This window comes from Aotus nancymaae, unplaced genomic scaffold, assembly GCF_030222135.1.
Source record: "Aotus nancymaae isolate 86718 unplaced genomic scaffold, 86718_ANA_hifiasm-v0.15.2.pri h1tg000016l, whole genome shotgun sequence".
In the NCBI taxonomy this organism is placed as follows: Eukaryota; Metazoa; Chordata; class Mammalia; order Primates; family Aotidae; genus Aotus; species Aotus nancymaae.
Window position 1 is genome coordinate 79,070,245 of NW_026988428.1, and position 17,680 is coordinate 79,087,924.

General features: G+C 39.4%; 1 protein-coding gene across 6 annotated transcripts in view; it reads right to left on the minus strand.

The window, feature by feature from the left end:
* Nucleotides 1-10,418: 10,418 nt before the first annotated feature.
* The window catches only part of EPS8 (EGFR pathway substrate 8, signaling adaptor), a 168,638-nt gene continuing 161,376 nt past the window's right edge, over nucleotides 10,419-17,680 (minus strand). For all 6 annotated transcript variants that reach the window (XM_012447669.2, XM_064377709.1, XM_064377710.1 and 3 more), the window contains exons 19-21: nucleotides 14,459-14,639; nucleotides 13,427-13,556; nucleotides 10,419-11,677 (exon numbers count right to left, since the gene is read on the minus strand). In XM_012447669.2, the coding sequence (XP_012303092.2) occupies nucleotides 11,564-11,677; nucleotides 13,427-13,556; nucleotides 14,459-14,639 (425 nt within the window). In that variant the 3' untranslated portion in view covers nucleotides 10,419-11,563. The remainder of the gene's footprint in view (nucleotides 11,678-13,426; nucleotides 13,557-14,458; nucleotides 14,640-17,680) is intronic.

The following is a 17,680-nucleotide window of genomic DNA, read 5'->3' on the forward strand; positions in this document are numbered from 1 at the left end:
GGACAGCTGTCTTCTTATTGTATGCTCACATGGCACAAACAAGGCAAGAGAGTTCTCTGCTGTCCCTTTAAGCAGGCACTGATCCCGTTCATGAAGGTTCTACCTTCATAATATAATTATTTCCCAAAGGTCCCATCTCCTAATATCATTACCTTAGAGTCTAGAATTTCAACATATGAATTTTGGAGGGACAAATTCAGTCCATTGCATAAGGCATCAGAAGATAACATGTGTAAGGGTCTGAAAACAATACCAGGAATAGTCTAGTGCATTACATGTCCCCCTGTTACAAGCCAATCTCCCACGGTCTCTAAGAGCCATCCCAATAATCTTCAATAGACTTGATAAGAGCATCTGAAGCTGGTATCTGACCTAAGCTGACTGGGTTTTTCCAGGGTGACACCTGAACCCCCTCTTTTGCCACCCGCCTTTACAGTCACAGACCTTAGAATATAAAAGAGGTAGAGTCGTGACCCAATGTGGACACCCTTGTGCCATGGGCACGTGATGCAAAAGCAGAAGCTACTTTTCCAGATAAGAGTCCTGGATTTCCCAGGCCTGACTTTCCAATTCTCTACTAGCAAATGCATCAGCAATGTGTGTGTGGGTTACGTCCAGTGCATGTAATCTACTCTATCGGGTTTCCCAGAGAAGCAATGTCAGCACCTAATTCACATTCCATGAAGATGTCTACAGCTGTACAGATAATCTGCACAAATTCCTTGCACTAAAACTATGTCTAGAAAGCTGACTACTTCTAAGATAAGGCACCCAATTTGTACAACCCTTAATATGTACGTATGCCTGGGTCAAGTTAAGAAGAGATGCTTGGAGTGAGCAGACACCGCTTGTGAGCACCACTTAATCCCTCTGTGGACTGGTTTCCTTGTTTGTTAATGGCGATAATAAAAGCCTCATCCACGGTGCACTGAGGATTAAATGTAAAGCCCTTGGCACGGTGCCTGGTGGTTTGTGGGTGCAGAGTGGCATAATTGAGAAGGTATAATCTTCAGAGTCACAGAACTCTACTCTGATGCTGACCAGCAGTGTGGCTTTGAGAAGTCACCTACTATTTCTGAGCCTAAGAGTGCCCACAAAAAACAAAGTAATATCTATGTTTTGGAGTTGTAGTGAAACTTACAACTGGTTGTGTAAAGCACTGTCAAAGGCCTGGCAGAGTAAGCACAGCATAAATGCAGTATGATTTTTGAAATTTCCAAATCTCTCCCTCTCTTAGTGCATTTAGGCCACCAACTCTCTTACTCCTTCCAGCACCAAGACATCTACAGAGTGAGTGTGCCCACTGGATTACGTAGTCCCACATGGGCACCTTTATCATGAGCATGCCCACCCGCAAGGTCGGCTCCCAGAGTCAGTAGCTCCCATAAGAGGCAGCGGTTTGGCCAGGAGCAGTGGCTCACGCCTGTAATCCCAGCACTTTGGGAGGCCGAGGCCAGCAGATCACCTGAGGCCAGGAGTTCCACACCAGACTAGCCTGGCCAATATGGTGAAACCCCATCTCTACTAAAAATGTCAAAATAAGAACAAAAAAAAAACGCTGCTCGCTGTGCATCCCTGTAGTCCTACCTACACGTGAGGCTGAACCAGGAGAATCGCTCAAACCCGGGAGGTGGAGGTTGAAATGAGCCAAGATCGCACCACTGCACTCCAGCCTGGGTGACAGAGCAAAACTCCATCTCAAAAAAAAAAAAAAAAAATGAGTCAGAGGTTTTATCTGCACATACATGTGACTTATCGGGGTGGGAAATTCAGTAGGAAAAATACTGAAAGAATTTGGAAGCATCCAGGAAATTCCAGATATCTGTTTTAATTTGCATTCTGTAAATCCACTGTGCTGTCACCAAGGCATAATATAACAATAGTCATTTTCTCATTTTTTTTTCCCATTTGCTGCAATGCAAATGAAACAAATTATCCAAACTTCCAAATTCCATCTTATAATAAGATTGGTTTTGGAGATGAGGCAATAAACTAACTTCTGTGCTGTTTTCCTAATAAAAAATGCACCCTTATAATAATTGCAAGATACTAGGTTGCTACAGGCTATTAACACTCATGACCTCTCACCTTGCAAAGAGCTGTATTTTGTGTGTATGTGTTTGTAACAGAGTCTCGCTGTGCACTGGAGTGCAGTGGCGCGATCTCAGAAGAGCTGTATTTAACAGCTCATGGCAACTGTCTTTGCCTCTTTGCCTGTGTTCCAAGAGCTCTGCTGCTTCAGTTCCTTCGCTAGTGAAAGGCAAATCGATCCTTTTCCAACAGGCCTCCTAAGAGCTGGGGACACTGTCATGTTTACCGGATACACCACATCACAGATTAATTTGAAGCAAATGTGTTTCTCCTCCTAGTTTGAACCTGGCTATTGTGGGCAGGATTGAGACTAAGATCCACTAATTTTTACCCCAATTTATTGGTATTTTATATGATGTCTACTCCAAAGCATTAATGTGGACCTATGAGAGAATGTCCAAGGGTAATTTTTCTATTTAAACAAAATAGCGCTTTGAGGAGGTGGTCAGTCATCTGAAATTCCCCACAGACACCAGTGACCTTTGCAACTGAGAACTGTATTTCCTGGTCTAACTGCTGCCTGAAACAGTGTCCAGTCTACTTTCACGTCCGCCTGCAAGTGCCTTCATGGGACCTGGGTTTCCAAGGTTCAAAGATTTCCAGATTAGTCTCTAGGACTCCTCTCTGCAGCTTCAGTGCTGATTTTACCTGTTTTATACAGAGGCAGACTACACAAAATTTCATTTTTTAAAAAAGCGCTTTTTCTGCTTAAATTGTTGTATATACTGACTTACATGATACATGACAGTAAAGAAGGTTTGCGTGATGGAAGTCCAAGAAATTGAGTCCAAATTTAGTTGTCCACTTTGTAATCTTTTACAAGCTATTTAACTTATCTGAGTTTCAATTTCCTCTTTTATAAAGTGGGATATATGTGAAAGTGCTCAGCACACGTGAATTCAGTTCCTGTTTCCCTTCCCTTAGAATAGATGGGAGGGCAGAAGGCCTTGGCATATGGTACTAGCTCAGAGTAAGAAACAATGAAATAGGACAAATGGTAAAAGACAGAGATTTCAATTTCTCGCCAGTTTGTGTGCATGTGTGTGTGTTTGTGTGTGCGCACGTGTGCTTTATTCTGTTTTTCCATGGACTGAAGGGGCCTTCATTTCATTTTTGGAGGAAACAGGAATGATTGAAATGGGGAAATTATACTCTATTCCATATCCAGGGCTTTCCCACCCAAGGCAGCCCAGAAATGGAGCAGGAATTGGGCCAGCTGCCTGGGACTACAGTCAGGAAGGAATGAGCCCCGAGAGCCGCCTGGACCAGGACCATCTGGGCCCCGCAGCAGTCCTGGCTCTCCGCCTACCTCCTTCCAGCCCAAGCTCAATGTGATGTGTCCAAAGCTCTTTCGAAGGCATCTCAGCTGTTAAGATACCCCAGTTCATACAGAAATCCAGGTTCAGGACCTTAATTCTCTGAGAGCATGTAATAGCCACGCCGCCTTCCAATTCAGCTTCACGTTTAATTGTGTAGTTCCTAGTAATTCTATCTCATCAGAATTATACTAACTTTTCATTGCTTAACCTTTCTTTCACAAATGTGATAAATCTGAGCATTTGGGTATTAGAAGATATTTCTTCTGCTGAGCGTGGCCCCCTACCCAAAATAAAAACAAAAACAAACAACTGAGCCTTTCCCAAAAAACTGCTCTCAGAGCCCTGGTTTCTTTCTCTAGCCTCAATTGAGGCTAGAGAAAGAAACAAAGAGGCAAGGAAAGGGGCTGTGAGATGATGTGGGAGTGGGTCTTAAAGATGGAGGAGAAGGCTGGGCTCAATGGCTCACGCCATAATCCCACACTTTGGGAGGCTGAGGTAGGTGGATCACCTGAGGTCGAGAGTTCAAGACCAGCCTGACCAACATGGAGAAACCTCATCTCTACTAAAAATACAAAAAATTAGCCAACATGGTGGTGCATGCCTGTAATCCCAGCTACTCCAGAGGCTGAGGCAGGAGAAATGCTTGAACCCGGAAGGCAGAGGTTGCAGTGAGCCGAGATTGCATCACTGCACTCCAGCCTGGACAACAAGAGCTAAATTCCATCTCAAAAAAAAAAAGAAGTAGGAAAAAAGAAGGGACTGGGGAACCAAGATGATGGAAAGAGAATGGGTGGGGAAAAAGAAACACACCATACAAACTGAAATTCCTATATAGAACCCAGAACTGCTGAGAATGCAACCTTTCTTGGGACGTCTATGGCAGCCGTGGCTTTGTAAGTATTTTATGTTTTATTTTAGTGTTTTTTTCAACAAGAAAAAAATAGGCAAGAGAAAGATGGTATTACAGAATGGTAAAATGCCTTCCTTTCCCAATCCATTCCTAAGGGCCCTTTGTACAACCTTACAAACATTTCTCATGCTAGCTACTAAGTTAAGGTCATGCCCTTTGGGAAAAACTAAATGTCACAGCATAAAATTACAGTCTCTGGGAAATCAGCACTGCTAGTTTTAGGATGTAATTTTGTCCTAAGAAATCAGTAAGACTAGATTCAGGGATAAATACAGCAAACTGCAACAGTTCTTCAGATTGTACGTTCCTTGATGGCGGAGACCCTGTCTAGGTACCTCCTTGAATATCCAATTCTAAAAGTAAACACGTTCTAAATGTTTATTGAATGAACATTGTCTCCTACTTAGAAACAACTAGTCTTAAATACACTCCTTTACGGACTCTCTACAATTTTCTAATATGGTTCCACCTTCCTTATGCAAGCATTGAGAAGAAAGTGAGAAGACTCAGTCCTGGTGAGACCTCCACCCAACCTCTAGTGCAGCCTCTATAAAGTTAATTTTACGAAACAAGTGAATCTTGTTTTTCCTACAAATTTTCTTTAAGAAAAGTGTGGACAGAAGAGTTTTAAGTGATTAGAGTACCTCTCACATTAGCTTCCCATGATCCATTGCCTATTAAAGAGAGGGAAAGAGATAAAATCTATTGGTCACCCTTTATAAGCAGTAGGAGACTATCATATCTGGGATAAGTAAAATTCGTAGTGGGTCAAAGGCAGATCTCTGGGCAGGGCAGTCGTTCTGCTGATGTGCAGCTGGTATGGTGCCTGAGGCTCAGGGTTTTTTGCCCAACAGATAGCTGTGGGGTCTGCCCAGCTCACACCCTACCAATTGGGTCTCTCTCTGGCATCTGTCCCAAGAGCAGGCCCAGCCAGCTAGTTTTGTTCCGAATCTTCTGTGCCCAGATCACTGGACTGTTCAAGTGTTCCAGGCGACAGGGCTTCCTCAGGCAGAATTTGCATCTGGCCAATGGGCTACACCCTTCCAAGACCAGTCTTGTGGAGGAAGGGACACCTAGCTTCACACCAGTACACAAACCCTTACCTCAATCTTCTCAGTGTTCTCAGAGTGGGAGCTTCTTCCCTGCTTGAGCTCAGACTACAGATCTCAGCATAATATCCCCCAACAGTGTGCTCAAATTCTGAAGAGTTAGGACCAGGTCCATACCTTTGTTCCCCTCTGGCCCCTCAGGGTCAAGCACCGGCTTGGAGGCACTGAACTGTTCAAGTGTTCAGTTTCCCAGGCCACCGACAAAACACTCCGGTGGGGCAGCAGTATATGGCTGTCTATTTGCAAGTATCACACTATTTTTACTACTGTAGCTTTGTGGTAAGTTTTGAAATAATGAAGTGTAAGTCTTCCAGCTTTTTTCTTCTTTTTCAGAATTTCTTTAAGGGGTAGGGAGCTATTTGGAGTCCCTTGAGATTTCATATGAATGTTAGGATGGGTTTCTCTATTTCTACAAAAAAACCAAACAAAATAAAAAACAAACAAACAAAAAACCCCACACCATTACATCATTGGGATTTTCAGAGAGACTGCCAATCTTAATCTGTAGATTGGCTTAGATATTATTGATATCTTAACAGTATTAAGTCTTCCAATTCATGAATATGGGATTTTGTTCCATTTATTTGTGCCTTCTTTAATTTCTTTCAGAAATGTTTCATAGTTTTCATTGAACAAATTTCACATACTGCCTTGTATAATTCCTAAGAATTTTATTTTTGTTTTATGCTACTATAAATAAGTTTTTAAATTTATTTTTTGAATTTTGTGTATATTTTAAGCTATTTTCCTTGTGATTAACATGATAATTACATTTAACATCTTGAAGTTATAACATGCTGTATCAGCTTAACTTCAACAAATTCTGTTTCTTTAACAGCTATGTCCCCATCTCCTTCAGTTTTTGATGTCACAATATTACATGTTTATACATTGTGGAACCAGAAACATAAACTGCTAATAATAATTCTTTTAATAAAAATGTGGAGTTAGAAACTAAACTTATAACACCAGGTTTGACAATAATTGTTTGAAAAATATATTGTCTGTCAAATCATATAGAAAAAAGTGGAAACACATGCCATTGTTACAATAATACTAGTTTTTATAATCACCCATGTATTTACCATCACTGAGATCTGTATTTTGTCATACGGCTTCAAGTTACTGTTTCGCATATTTTCATTTCAAACTTCAGCACTCCCTTTAGCATTTCCTGCAGGGCAGGTCTATTGGTTAAAAAATTCCCTCAGGTTTTGTTTATTTTGGAATGTCATAATTTCTCCTTCATTCTTGAAGGATAAGTTTTGCCAAATATAGGATTCTTTGTGTTTTTTTTTTGTTTTTTTTGAGACGGAGTTTCACTCTTGTTGCCCAGGCTACAGTGCAATGGTACAATCTTGGCTCACCACAACCTCTGCCTCCCGGGTTCAGGCAATTCTCCTGCCTCAGCCTCCCGAGTAGCTAGGACTACAGGCGCGCACCACCACACCCAGCTAATTTTTGTATTTTTAGTAGAGACGTGGTTTCACCATGTTGACCAGGATGGTCTCGATCTCTTGACCGTGTGATCTGCCCACCTCAGCCTCCCAAAGTGCTGGGATTACAGGCATGAGCCACTGCGCCTGGCTCCAAATACAGAATTCTTAAAGTTTTGGGTTTTTTTTTTTTTTCTTTAAGCATTTTAAATGTATTAATCCACTGCCTTCTGGTTTTTAAAGTTTCTGATGAGTAATCTGCTGATAATCTTATCAAGGATTCCTTTTATGTGGTAAGTCATTTCCCTCTTGCTACTTTTAAGATTCTGTTTTTGGCTTTGGACACTTTGGTCATAACGAATCTCAGTGGTGTCTCCTTGAGTTCATCTTATTTGGAGTTCATTAAGTTTCTAGAATGCTTATATTCAGATGCTTCATCAAATTTGAGATGTTTGTGGCCATTATTTCTTCCAATATTTTATCTACTCTTCCTTTCTCTGTTCTCCCTCTTGGGGGCTCCCATGATGCATATGTTGGTTCACTTAACGTGGTGTTTCACAGGTTCGGCTGGTTGTGTTCACTTTTTCTTCCATTTTTTTTTTCTTCTTGTTCCTCAGACTTGATCATTTTCATTGTCCTATCTTCAATTTCACTTCAATTTCACTGATTCTTTCCTCTGCCTGCTCAAATATGTCTTTGAATTCCTATAGTAAATTTTTCATTTTAGTTATTGTACTTTTAGATCTCAGAATTTTTTTTGTTATCCATTATAATTTCCATTTTGTCCATACATAGTTTTCTTGACTTCCTCTATGTCTTCCCTCAGTTCTTCTGCATATTTAAAGCAGCTTCTTTAGTCTTTATCTAGTAGATCTGCCATCATATCTTTTTCAAGGATCATTTCAGTTGGTTTTTCTCCTTTGAATGGGCTCTACTTTCCAGTTTCTTTGTATACTTTGTGATTTTTTTTGTTGTTGAAAACTGGACATTTGCATCTAATAATGTGGTAACTGTAGATATTAGACTCCTCCTTAAGGCCCTGTTAGATGCCTCCTTTCCCCCAGGGTTTGCTGTTTTCTGCTTTTTTTTTTTTTTTTTTGGTGTAGGCTCTCTTTCTCATGTAGATCAACACGAGGTGTAAAATTAAGGTCTTCACATGTGTTTCCTGAACCTGTGCCTTCTCCTAAGCTTGCACAAAAATTTTCAAATTTTCCCGTTATGTATGGTTGCTTTAGAACGTACTAGTTTTCAATATCTGGATCCCAAAAGGAGAAAAAAATTAAGAAAAAGAAAAAATGGTGCCAGCCTTTACAGTCTCTAAAAGTCACCTTTGGCTGGAGGGAAGGAGTTGGCAATAATAATGTGTGGAGGAAACGACGACAATGGTCTCTGCCTCTTTGCACCTCTATGACCAAAGAACAGATACCCACGGTTGGGGGAAAAGGCCCCTTTTGCCGACCCTGGCTCCCACAAGCTGTGTGCAGGCTGTTCCAGGAACATGTGCACATCTGATGCCACAGGGTTTGGGGGTGGGGAATGGGTAGCTGCTACTGGGCTAAGAGCAAAATTTTTATTATTAATTTTTGCTATTCACCAAAATTAACTGCAAATTACCAACCAAGCCTTTCCCCAGAAGTTGCAAGCCATCAATGGATTCCAGAGTTTCAAAAGAGTTACATCAAATAGATTCACCCAGTATAATTATTGTCTAGGTGGGTAGACAGATTTCTGGTACCTCTTACTCTGCCATCTTAACAAAATCACCTTTTAAGACTGATATTCTAACTGTATTCTATATAATTGGGAAAGCTGAAAAATATTGAGTTAAGCAGAGATATAGAAGATATTTTTAAAAAACAAAACACTCAATTCTTTACATTAAGTACTCTATATTAAATACCACTTAAATAACAGAGAAAAGTGATTGCATCTTGTTAAGTAAAATCATAAGCTTTTCTATTTTTTAATTTTTTAAATCATTTTTTAAGAGACAGGTTCTCACTCCATCACCCAGGCTGGCATGCAGTGATGCAATCATGGCTCACTGCAGTCTTGAACTCCTGGTTCAGATGATACTTCCACCTTGGACTCCGAAGTAACTGGGACTATAGATGAATGCCACCACAAGCAGTTCTTCCATCTTGGCCTTCCAAAGAACTGGTGTTACTGGCATGAGCCTGTATTCTGCTCATAGCCCACATTTTAAAAATTATTTTGTATGAAATTTCAAATATGTACAGAAGAGCAAGTGTAGAGGCCAACTACTGAGACTGGAATGGGTTATGAGTTATTCCCTCAGCTTCGAATCCATCCCTTCATTCTCATCTTTGAGATTTGGGGCTTTGTCAGGTGCACACTCAATAGACTGTACCCAACGCATGCACTACAGGGAGATAGAAGGCTAGGGAGGGAACAAGGGACTTCCTCCCTCTGGTTCTACTTCCTGTTGCTTCCAACATCACCCCAGTCATGGTTCTTCACTTAATAAGTAGCAAATGATTCCCAGAAGCAGTAGTTGGCTCAATTTTCCAGTTTCGTTTTCCCCATGCTCCCAGAGGCAACCTCTTTGTGCCCTCTTAGAGACTCAAGCACCAGCTACCTGCCATGCTCTTCTCCAAAGTCTAAGTCCCAGATGCATGGATTTTCTTAACTGATTTTCAATTCCTGAACTCTTTTTGAATACCTGAGGCAAAAGCACCAATTAGGTTGTGTCCCTTGTTAGCCTTGTCGGGGGTTGGGGGGGGTCTTTCTTCAAATCCTCAGATGCCAATGACCAACCCCTTCAGATGTCTGGATCCAAACTCTGTAGTGCCGCTGTCTCAAGATTCTAAATTCCATGAACCTCTTCTGTTTGTCCCCACACCCTTAGCTGGCATGACTGCTTTCTGCAGTTACTACCTCTGTGGTACATTCCTTTGGTATCTTATAGCATAAAGATATAAATCACACCATTCTTTTCATATCCATATGCTATTTTACACACAGGTTAAATTTTGGATCTTATTTTCTTTCATCTTATCCCTTTAAATAAAGGTTAAATTAGACATAAGCGTTAGTTCTTATGAAATGTAAAAGATCTAAACTAATTCGCCTTTATCATGCTCATGTTTGCTCCACTTTATCCAAGGGGTAGTGTTATAGAGAGACTGAGAGATGGAAGATGAGAAACTCACATCCTTCATGATCTGGGGAAAATTAGCTTCTAGGAAGCTAAATCTCTTCTTCTATAATAACTCATATAGAGTTGAGTTGTTGCAAATATCCAGGAAAGCATTTATGTGGAAGCATTTAGCAACCATAAGTGCAGCGTAAATTAGTTCCATTATCACTACCAAATGTGAGTAGATGGTAGAAGGGAAAGATGATGAAATGAGAGGTGAAAAGAAGAAAAACAACTGAAGAAAGTATTCTAGAGTTTTCTACCCACTCAGAAATGGAATAATATATAGTTAAAAATATATATATATGGATCTCTACTTTTTCCCCTTCTATTCAACTCAAATCCTCAGCCGTATTACAGCACAGATCCTTTTTGCCAATGAGACAGAAGCCATTGACAGACAGCAAATACTGTTTATTGCAGACTTTCCAGCTGACTCATGTGAAAAAGGCACTATGAAAATTAATGACTCTAGATAATTTCTCTAAATGATTTATGTTAAAATATACAACATCCTTACATAACATCTGTTTTATATATGTGAAATAACACTTAATGACAAAACTTGCGTTTCCAAAAATAACATTTGTTGAAGGTTAGGTATCTTTCTTTTCTCTATGTAGAATCTTTCACAGGATTAAAGTATGTGTAAATTAAGTGCTTCTTATTACCAGAAAGACTTGACACAGATAAACACAAAAAACGGCCCCATTTCCTTTTAACTACTAATATCAATATTCAGAACTGAGGCTTTCATTAAGCAAAATGCTGTAATTGCACATCAATGCAGACTACTTCCTTTGCTAGATTTTGAGCAGACATGACCTCTTTCCCACTTGTGCTTTCTCATATATAAGGACACAGTATATATAATAAGCAGAATATAAACTAAATCAAAATACAAGCAATTCAAGGAATTGCAACCAACAGAGCCATGACAAACTGTCTTGAGAATGCTCCATAGATTTATATTTGCATGTCCAAGGTATGGCTGTGCTGTACAGTTCATTCAAATGTCTTAATTTTTTTAAACTGTTGGCATTAAGAACTTTAAATAAATCTAAATATTCTTCCATTGAGTATGTCAGAGAAGAGACCTAAGTAAGCAGAGGCTAGCCTACAGTGAGCTACGCCCTGAATGACAGACACCATATTCACAGACAAAATCAAAACTGCTTAGATTTTAAATCATAGACAATATTGTTGCTTTGTTGCAGTGAATAAATCCACCACTATCTAAACAATTCCTGCTTATACACTAGAATGGGGATAAAATAATTACTCTAATAAAGAAAACTTTACCTTGGTAAAGTAGGAAAAATATTTTCCAAGGTCAAAAAATGCCGTTTAAGTTTTCTTCAGTTTTAATAAAAATGATGGGCCTAGAAGCAAATCCTGTGCTCACTCAGGTTTGCATGGGTTATTTTACGGCGATAAATTACAAGAAAAATGAATCTGACATTCCCTTCAAGGCTTCCTAAAACAAAGCATGTTGAAATAATGCCAAAAACAATGGAGTTTAAAAACAAACAAACAGATTAGTGACTGCTTCCTTCATCAAAAGATTCCACTCCCGAATCACTAGCAGCAGCACTGATTTTTTCCTGTCGTCTTCTCATAATTTCTTGTAACTCAGAGCTGCCACTGCTATCCTGAAAAATAAACAGTTCAGACAAGATGGTTACTGATTTGTGTAGGCTGCAGGTCACGTAATGAAATGGCTCAGGATAAAAGTGTACTGTGGTTTTTTCTAGTGTCTCTTTAGGAAAGCTAATGGCTGCACTTTTTAAGTGAAGCTTCTGGACTTCACTAATATATCACATTAATAATTTTTCATTTTGTAAAGTCTGTTAAGACAATTCACTCACTAGGCCTTTCATTTGAACATGATAAAGATAAATCAATAATGTATGTGTGGTACTCTAGGTTTGCTGTGTACAGTAAGTACAGTAACAAGGAAAATTATCAAAGAACTCTTTTTGGGTCAAGCAGGATACTGATCTGCCTTTAGAAGATTTTAACTCAAGCCAGAGTGGGCTCGGAATTCACCCAGTTTCCCTTCCATATAGTTCTGACCCTCTGATAATTCTAGCTTTTCTCCTTTCCCAGACCCTCTATAATCCGTGTATTCTCCCCTTCTTCCACTCTTATCAGCAGAAGTCTCTGGCAACACAGGTGAATAATCTAAAAGATGAACTAGATCCAAGAAAAGGGTGAGGTGGAAGGTGGCTGAGGAACATGAAGAACGTCCGGTAGCCAGCCTCTGCCTTGGTTCCCATCCAGGGAACAGGAAGAGAACAAGAAGAAACAGGCCATCCTGAAGTGGGTGGTGACAGCAAATGACAATAATGATAGGCAGGTGTGGGATGAAGGAATTCAGAAATTTTAGGAATATGGAATTTTCTAACATACCTTTAAGAAGTAATTATACACTTTCAACAAAATTAGATTATAATGGTAATAAAACTGCTTGAGAAAATATATAATCCTTATTAATATTCAACATATGGAAAGCAATCAAACCAAACTTCAATATGCAGCCTTCAAGATCAATGTTATAGGGAAAAACCTGCAAGGGAAATATAATTTCTCTCGATTTAGAATGGCTACAGGGTGATATGCATGAAGTGATTTTTACCCTGAATTACTTAACTGTTGAATTTATAGAATATACCTGCTAGAGATGATTATGTATCAATTTCATGCCAAAGCCTACATTCTTTCATTTGAGTCCAAGCATAATTTTCATCAAACTGTTAAGAGCTGTGAGATGAAGCAGTTGGAAACTACTACCTGTACATAGCCCATTTTAAGGCTACAATAGGATACTGGAAACTTAAGTATAAACCAATCTGGAAGACATTGACTCTCCTGCTTTGATACAGACCACTATAACTAAACAATTACTCTTCAGGGCTATTTTCAGTGATCTCTACCTAATGGATCTTTCCCGATTATTTAGAAGTATTACTAGATTTAACACACACAGCCAGAGTTTTACAATTTTACAACCTACAAGCTATTAGAATCTCCAAACTAAGTATTAAGAATAGGCAAGAGTTTGAGCCTCTGAAGGCACTTACTCATTCAGAAGCTAATTTCCATTATTATGTCAAAATTAAAATTCCTATAGAAGTAGTGAATCCATATAAAATGGGAACATTATGCTTTTTGTTAAATGTACAAAAGTATGTGCTCAAGCTTCATGTCATATGAGCATTTATAACAAATTAACCTTCCTGCAAATGTCATTGATGATCTCCAGCGACAACTTTACAAAAGCAGAGTTAAATTTAATTCAGCTCTGTTAAGAAAGGGAAATTGGCTAATATGGACATAAACAGTTGTTTTCAGAGCTTTCAATTTGCAGAAAAACACCACTTCAGGTTGACAAGTCATACCTCTAATGCAGCTTTTTGTACAGTGATTTGGCTAAAGACTCTCGCCCCTTCAGGGCACACTGATCTCAGTTCATCCTTATTGAGAGAGAAAAGCTGTGCACCATTTAATACTCCAAGACTATTGACAGTCCTAAAAAAAGAAAAGAAAAACAAACTGAACATTAAAAATGCTGCCTACAAACAAAGGAGAAAATGTTCTGTTCTTTTCTAAGGGTTCCATATCCTGGAACCCTTATTAATGCTACTACAGTCTTTATAGTCAGGGCAGTAACAAGATTCTTTCATGATGATGGCCCTGAGGCTATGCAGATTATTAATTACAAAGTATCAAAAAGGAGCCAATTGGGGTTAGTATGATTGTTTAATACCAATTCCTTGTGATTTGGTGTTTCATAGAAGGTATAGTAACCTGGCAGCTGACTAACCATTGTACCTCAGTTTTCAATCAAGCTGGGTAGGTGAGTTTGTAATATGTCAAGGCCCCTTGAATATGTATTATTCTAATAGTTCATTGTGCCAAATACACATGAAATGTTTATAGACTTTTAGATAGATAACAGAGCCTTTACCATGGGTTTATTAAAGGAAAAGCTCTATTAACATTCTAATTGATGCTAGGTAACATTGTCTATTTTTTATTTGCCAGAGACACTATGTCCTGCAGCGACAGGAAAACTTATGCTGTATATGTCCTATGTGGTCTACGGAGTCCAGCTAAGACCATAGTCCTACCTAGCTTAGGTCCTAGGTTACATCAGAGTAAACTGATGGAGAAAAGAAGCTACTGGGCCTCAAAGCTGCCAACAGTTTGCTTAAAGAAACAATAATGAACAGATACTACCAACTTGAAAATGGGGTGGCATCAAATGATAATTATTTCTGCTTATTTCAGTTCCTTTTCGGCTATGAATAGCTATAGTCATTTCTTGAGTATGCAGTCTGTACCCTTATGTTTTTTAAGAGTTATCTGTGACGTCTAAATTGAAAACAATGCATGGCACAGAATTGTGAAGTATTCACAGACAGACTTACACAGGGTTGAATCCCTTTGACTGTAACCATGTCTTCACATCTTCTGGTGTGGAGTCATAAGTGATATTGACAACTGGCACATTCTGCCGTGGCACATGGAATTTCTTCTGAGCAGCACTCCGACCAATGGTCAGTCTGTGGATGAGTTCATCCTGCACTTCCTCCATCTGAGATTTCCTTCCTAGACACCAAAAGGGAGAAGGTTCTTTTCGAAAATCTCTAATATTGCATCACCCTCTCTAGAACCCCTATCTCTATAATCCTTTGACCCCAGTAGGATCTACAATCTAGTGTTCCTACCATCTTTCCTCACTTTCATCCATGCCTGGTATAAATTCCACTATCAATTATTAAAATAACTCCCTGGCTCTTCTCTAGTCCCTTCATTGTACTCCTTTGGCAAAACCCCAATCCTGGTTAAATCTAACTTTCTCATATTCTGTGCCTGCACCTGCACTGCTGAATATAATACAACAATGCTGAATGATCTCATGTTAAATTCATGATTATGAACCTTAACTTGGCTGTTAACGCTTCCTGACAATCATACTACATTTCCCTAGACTGGTGGCTCTCAACTGGGGACAATTTTGACCCCAAAAGACATCTGGGAATATCTGAAGGCACTTTCGGTTGTCACAATTGAGGGAGAAAAGGGGGAAAGGCTGCTTCTGTCATACAGTGGGTAGAAGGCTGTGATGCACAAAACATTCTATAATGTCAGCCTCTCCTGCAGCAGATAATAATCCAGCCTCAAATGTCAAGAGGGCCTAGGTTGAGAAGTCCTGCCTAAGGTTATGTAATTGCCCACTGTCTTAGACAAGCATTGAAGATATTCTACTTTCCCTACAAACTTCTAACCCTATTCCCCAATTCTCACCTTGAGCTGATGATCTCATTTCCTAATTTATGAATAAAAGAGTTAGAAGAGAACCTCCATTCCCCTAGTGGTTCTTCGTTTCCCCATATGCTCTGACTGCCTTCCTATTATGTTACAGAGGAGCTGTTTCCTTGCTTCCAAAGGTAACCCTCCATGTATGCACTAGGCCTCAAGTTCTCTGCCTATTCATATACTCTGTCATTTCTCCCTTACTTATCCTGTTATTAATTTTCCTTCTTCACTGAATCAGTTCATCAGCATGCAAACATGCTATTACTTTATGATTTCTGTCACCTTATTTAAACAAGCCCTTTTTACCATGTTCTTTCCTAGTCACTGTCCATTTTTATGCTCCTTTTATAGCAAAATTCCCCATCACTTATATCTGGCATTTCTCCCCATGCTATCCCTCCCCAACTCCCTACCCCTCACTGTCCCTCCTCTATTCCCCTCTCAGCAGACCCCAGTGTGTGATGCTCCCCTCTCTGTGTCCATGTGTTCTCATTGTTCAACATCTGCCTATGAGAACATGTGGTGTTTGGTTTTCTGTTCTTGTGTCAGTTTGCTGAGAATGATGGTTTCCAGATTCATCCATGTCCTGACAAAGGACACGAACTCATCGTCTTTTATGGCTGCATAGTATTCCATGGTGTGTTATGTGCCACATTTTCCCTGTCCAGTCTATCATCGATGGGCATTTGGGTTGGTTCTAAGTCTTTGCTATTGTAAACAGTGCTGCAATGAACATACATGTGCAGGTGTCCTTATAATAGAACGATTTATAATCTTTTGGATATATACCCAGTAATGGGATTGCTGGGTCAAATAGAATTTCTATTCCTAGGTCTTTGAGGAATTGCCACATTGTCTTCCACAATGGTTTAACTAATTTACACTCCCACCAACAGTGCAAAAGTGCTCCCATTTCTCCACATCCTCTCCAGCATCTGTTGTCTCCAGATTTTTTAATGAACGCCATTCTAACTGGCATGAGATGGTATCTCAATGTGGTTTTGACTTGCATTTCTCTAATGACCAGTGATGATAAGCATTTTTTCATAAGTTTGTTAGCCTCATATATGTCTTCTTTTGAAAAGTGTCTGTTCATATCCTTCACCCACTTTTGAATGGGTTTGTTTGTTTTTTTCTTGTAAATCTGTTTTAGTTCTTTGTAGATTCTGGATATTAGTCCTTTGTCAGATGGGTAGCTCATAAAAATTTGTTCCCATTCTGCTGGTTGCTGGTTCATTCTAATGATTGTTTTTTTTTTAGCTGTACAGAAGCTCTGGAGTTTAATTAGATCCCATTTGTCTATTTTGGCTTTTGTTGCCTATACTTCTGGTGTTTTACTCATGAAGTCCTTGCCTATGTCTCTGTCCTGGATGGTTTTTCCTAGGTTTTCTTCTAGGGTTTTTATGGTGTTAGGTTTTATGTTTAAGCCTTTAATCCATCTGGAGTTAATTTTAGTGTAAGGTGTCAAGATGGGATCCAGTTTCTGCTTTCTGCACATGGCTAGCCAGTTTTCCCAACACCATTTATTAAACACAGAATCCTTTCCCCATTGCTTATTTTTGTCAGGCTTGTCAAAGATCAGATGGTTGTAGATGTGTGGCATTGCCTCCAAGCCCTCTATTCTGTTCCATTGGTCTATATCTCTGTTTTGGTACCAGTACCATGCTGTTTTGATTACTGTAGTCTTGTAGCATAGTTTGAAGTCAGGTAGCGTGATGCTTCTAGCTTTGTTCTTTTTGCTTCGAATTGTCTTGCTATGTGGGCTCTCTTTTGGTTCCATATGAAGTTTGATGTGGTTTTTTCCAGTTCTGCGAAGAGGATCATTGGTAGCTTGATGGGGATAGCAGTGAATCTATAAATTACTTTGGGCAGTATGGCCATTTTCACAATATTGATTCTTTCTAACCATGAGCATGGAATGTTTTTCCAGCTGTTTGTGTCCTCTCTTATTTTGTTGAGCAGTGGTTTATAGTTCTCCTTGAAGAGGTCCTTTACATCCTTTGTTGGTTATATTCCCAGGTATTTTATTCTCTTTGTACCAACTGTGAATGGCAGTTCATTCTTCATTTGGCTCTCTTTAAGTCTTTTATTGGTGTATAGGAATGCTTATGATTTCTGCACATTGATTTTGTATCCTGAGACTTGGTGAAGTTGCTTATAAGTTTCAGGAGATTTTGGGCTGAGACAATGGGGTCTTCTAAACATACAATCATGTCATCTGCAAATAGAGACAATTTGATTTCCTCCTTTCCTAATTGAATATGCTTTATTTCTTTTTCTTGCCTGATTGCTCTGGCTAGAACTTCCAATACTATATTGAATAGGAGTGG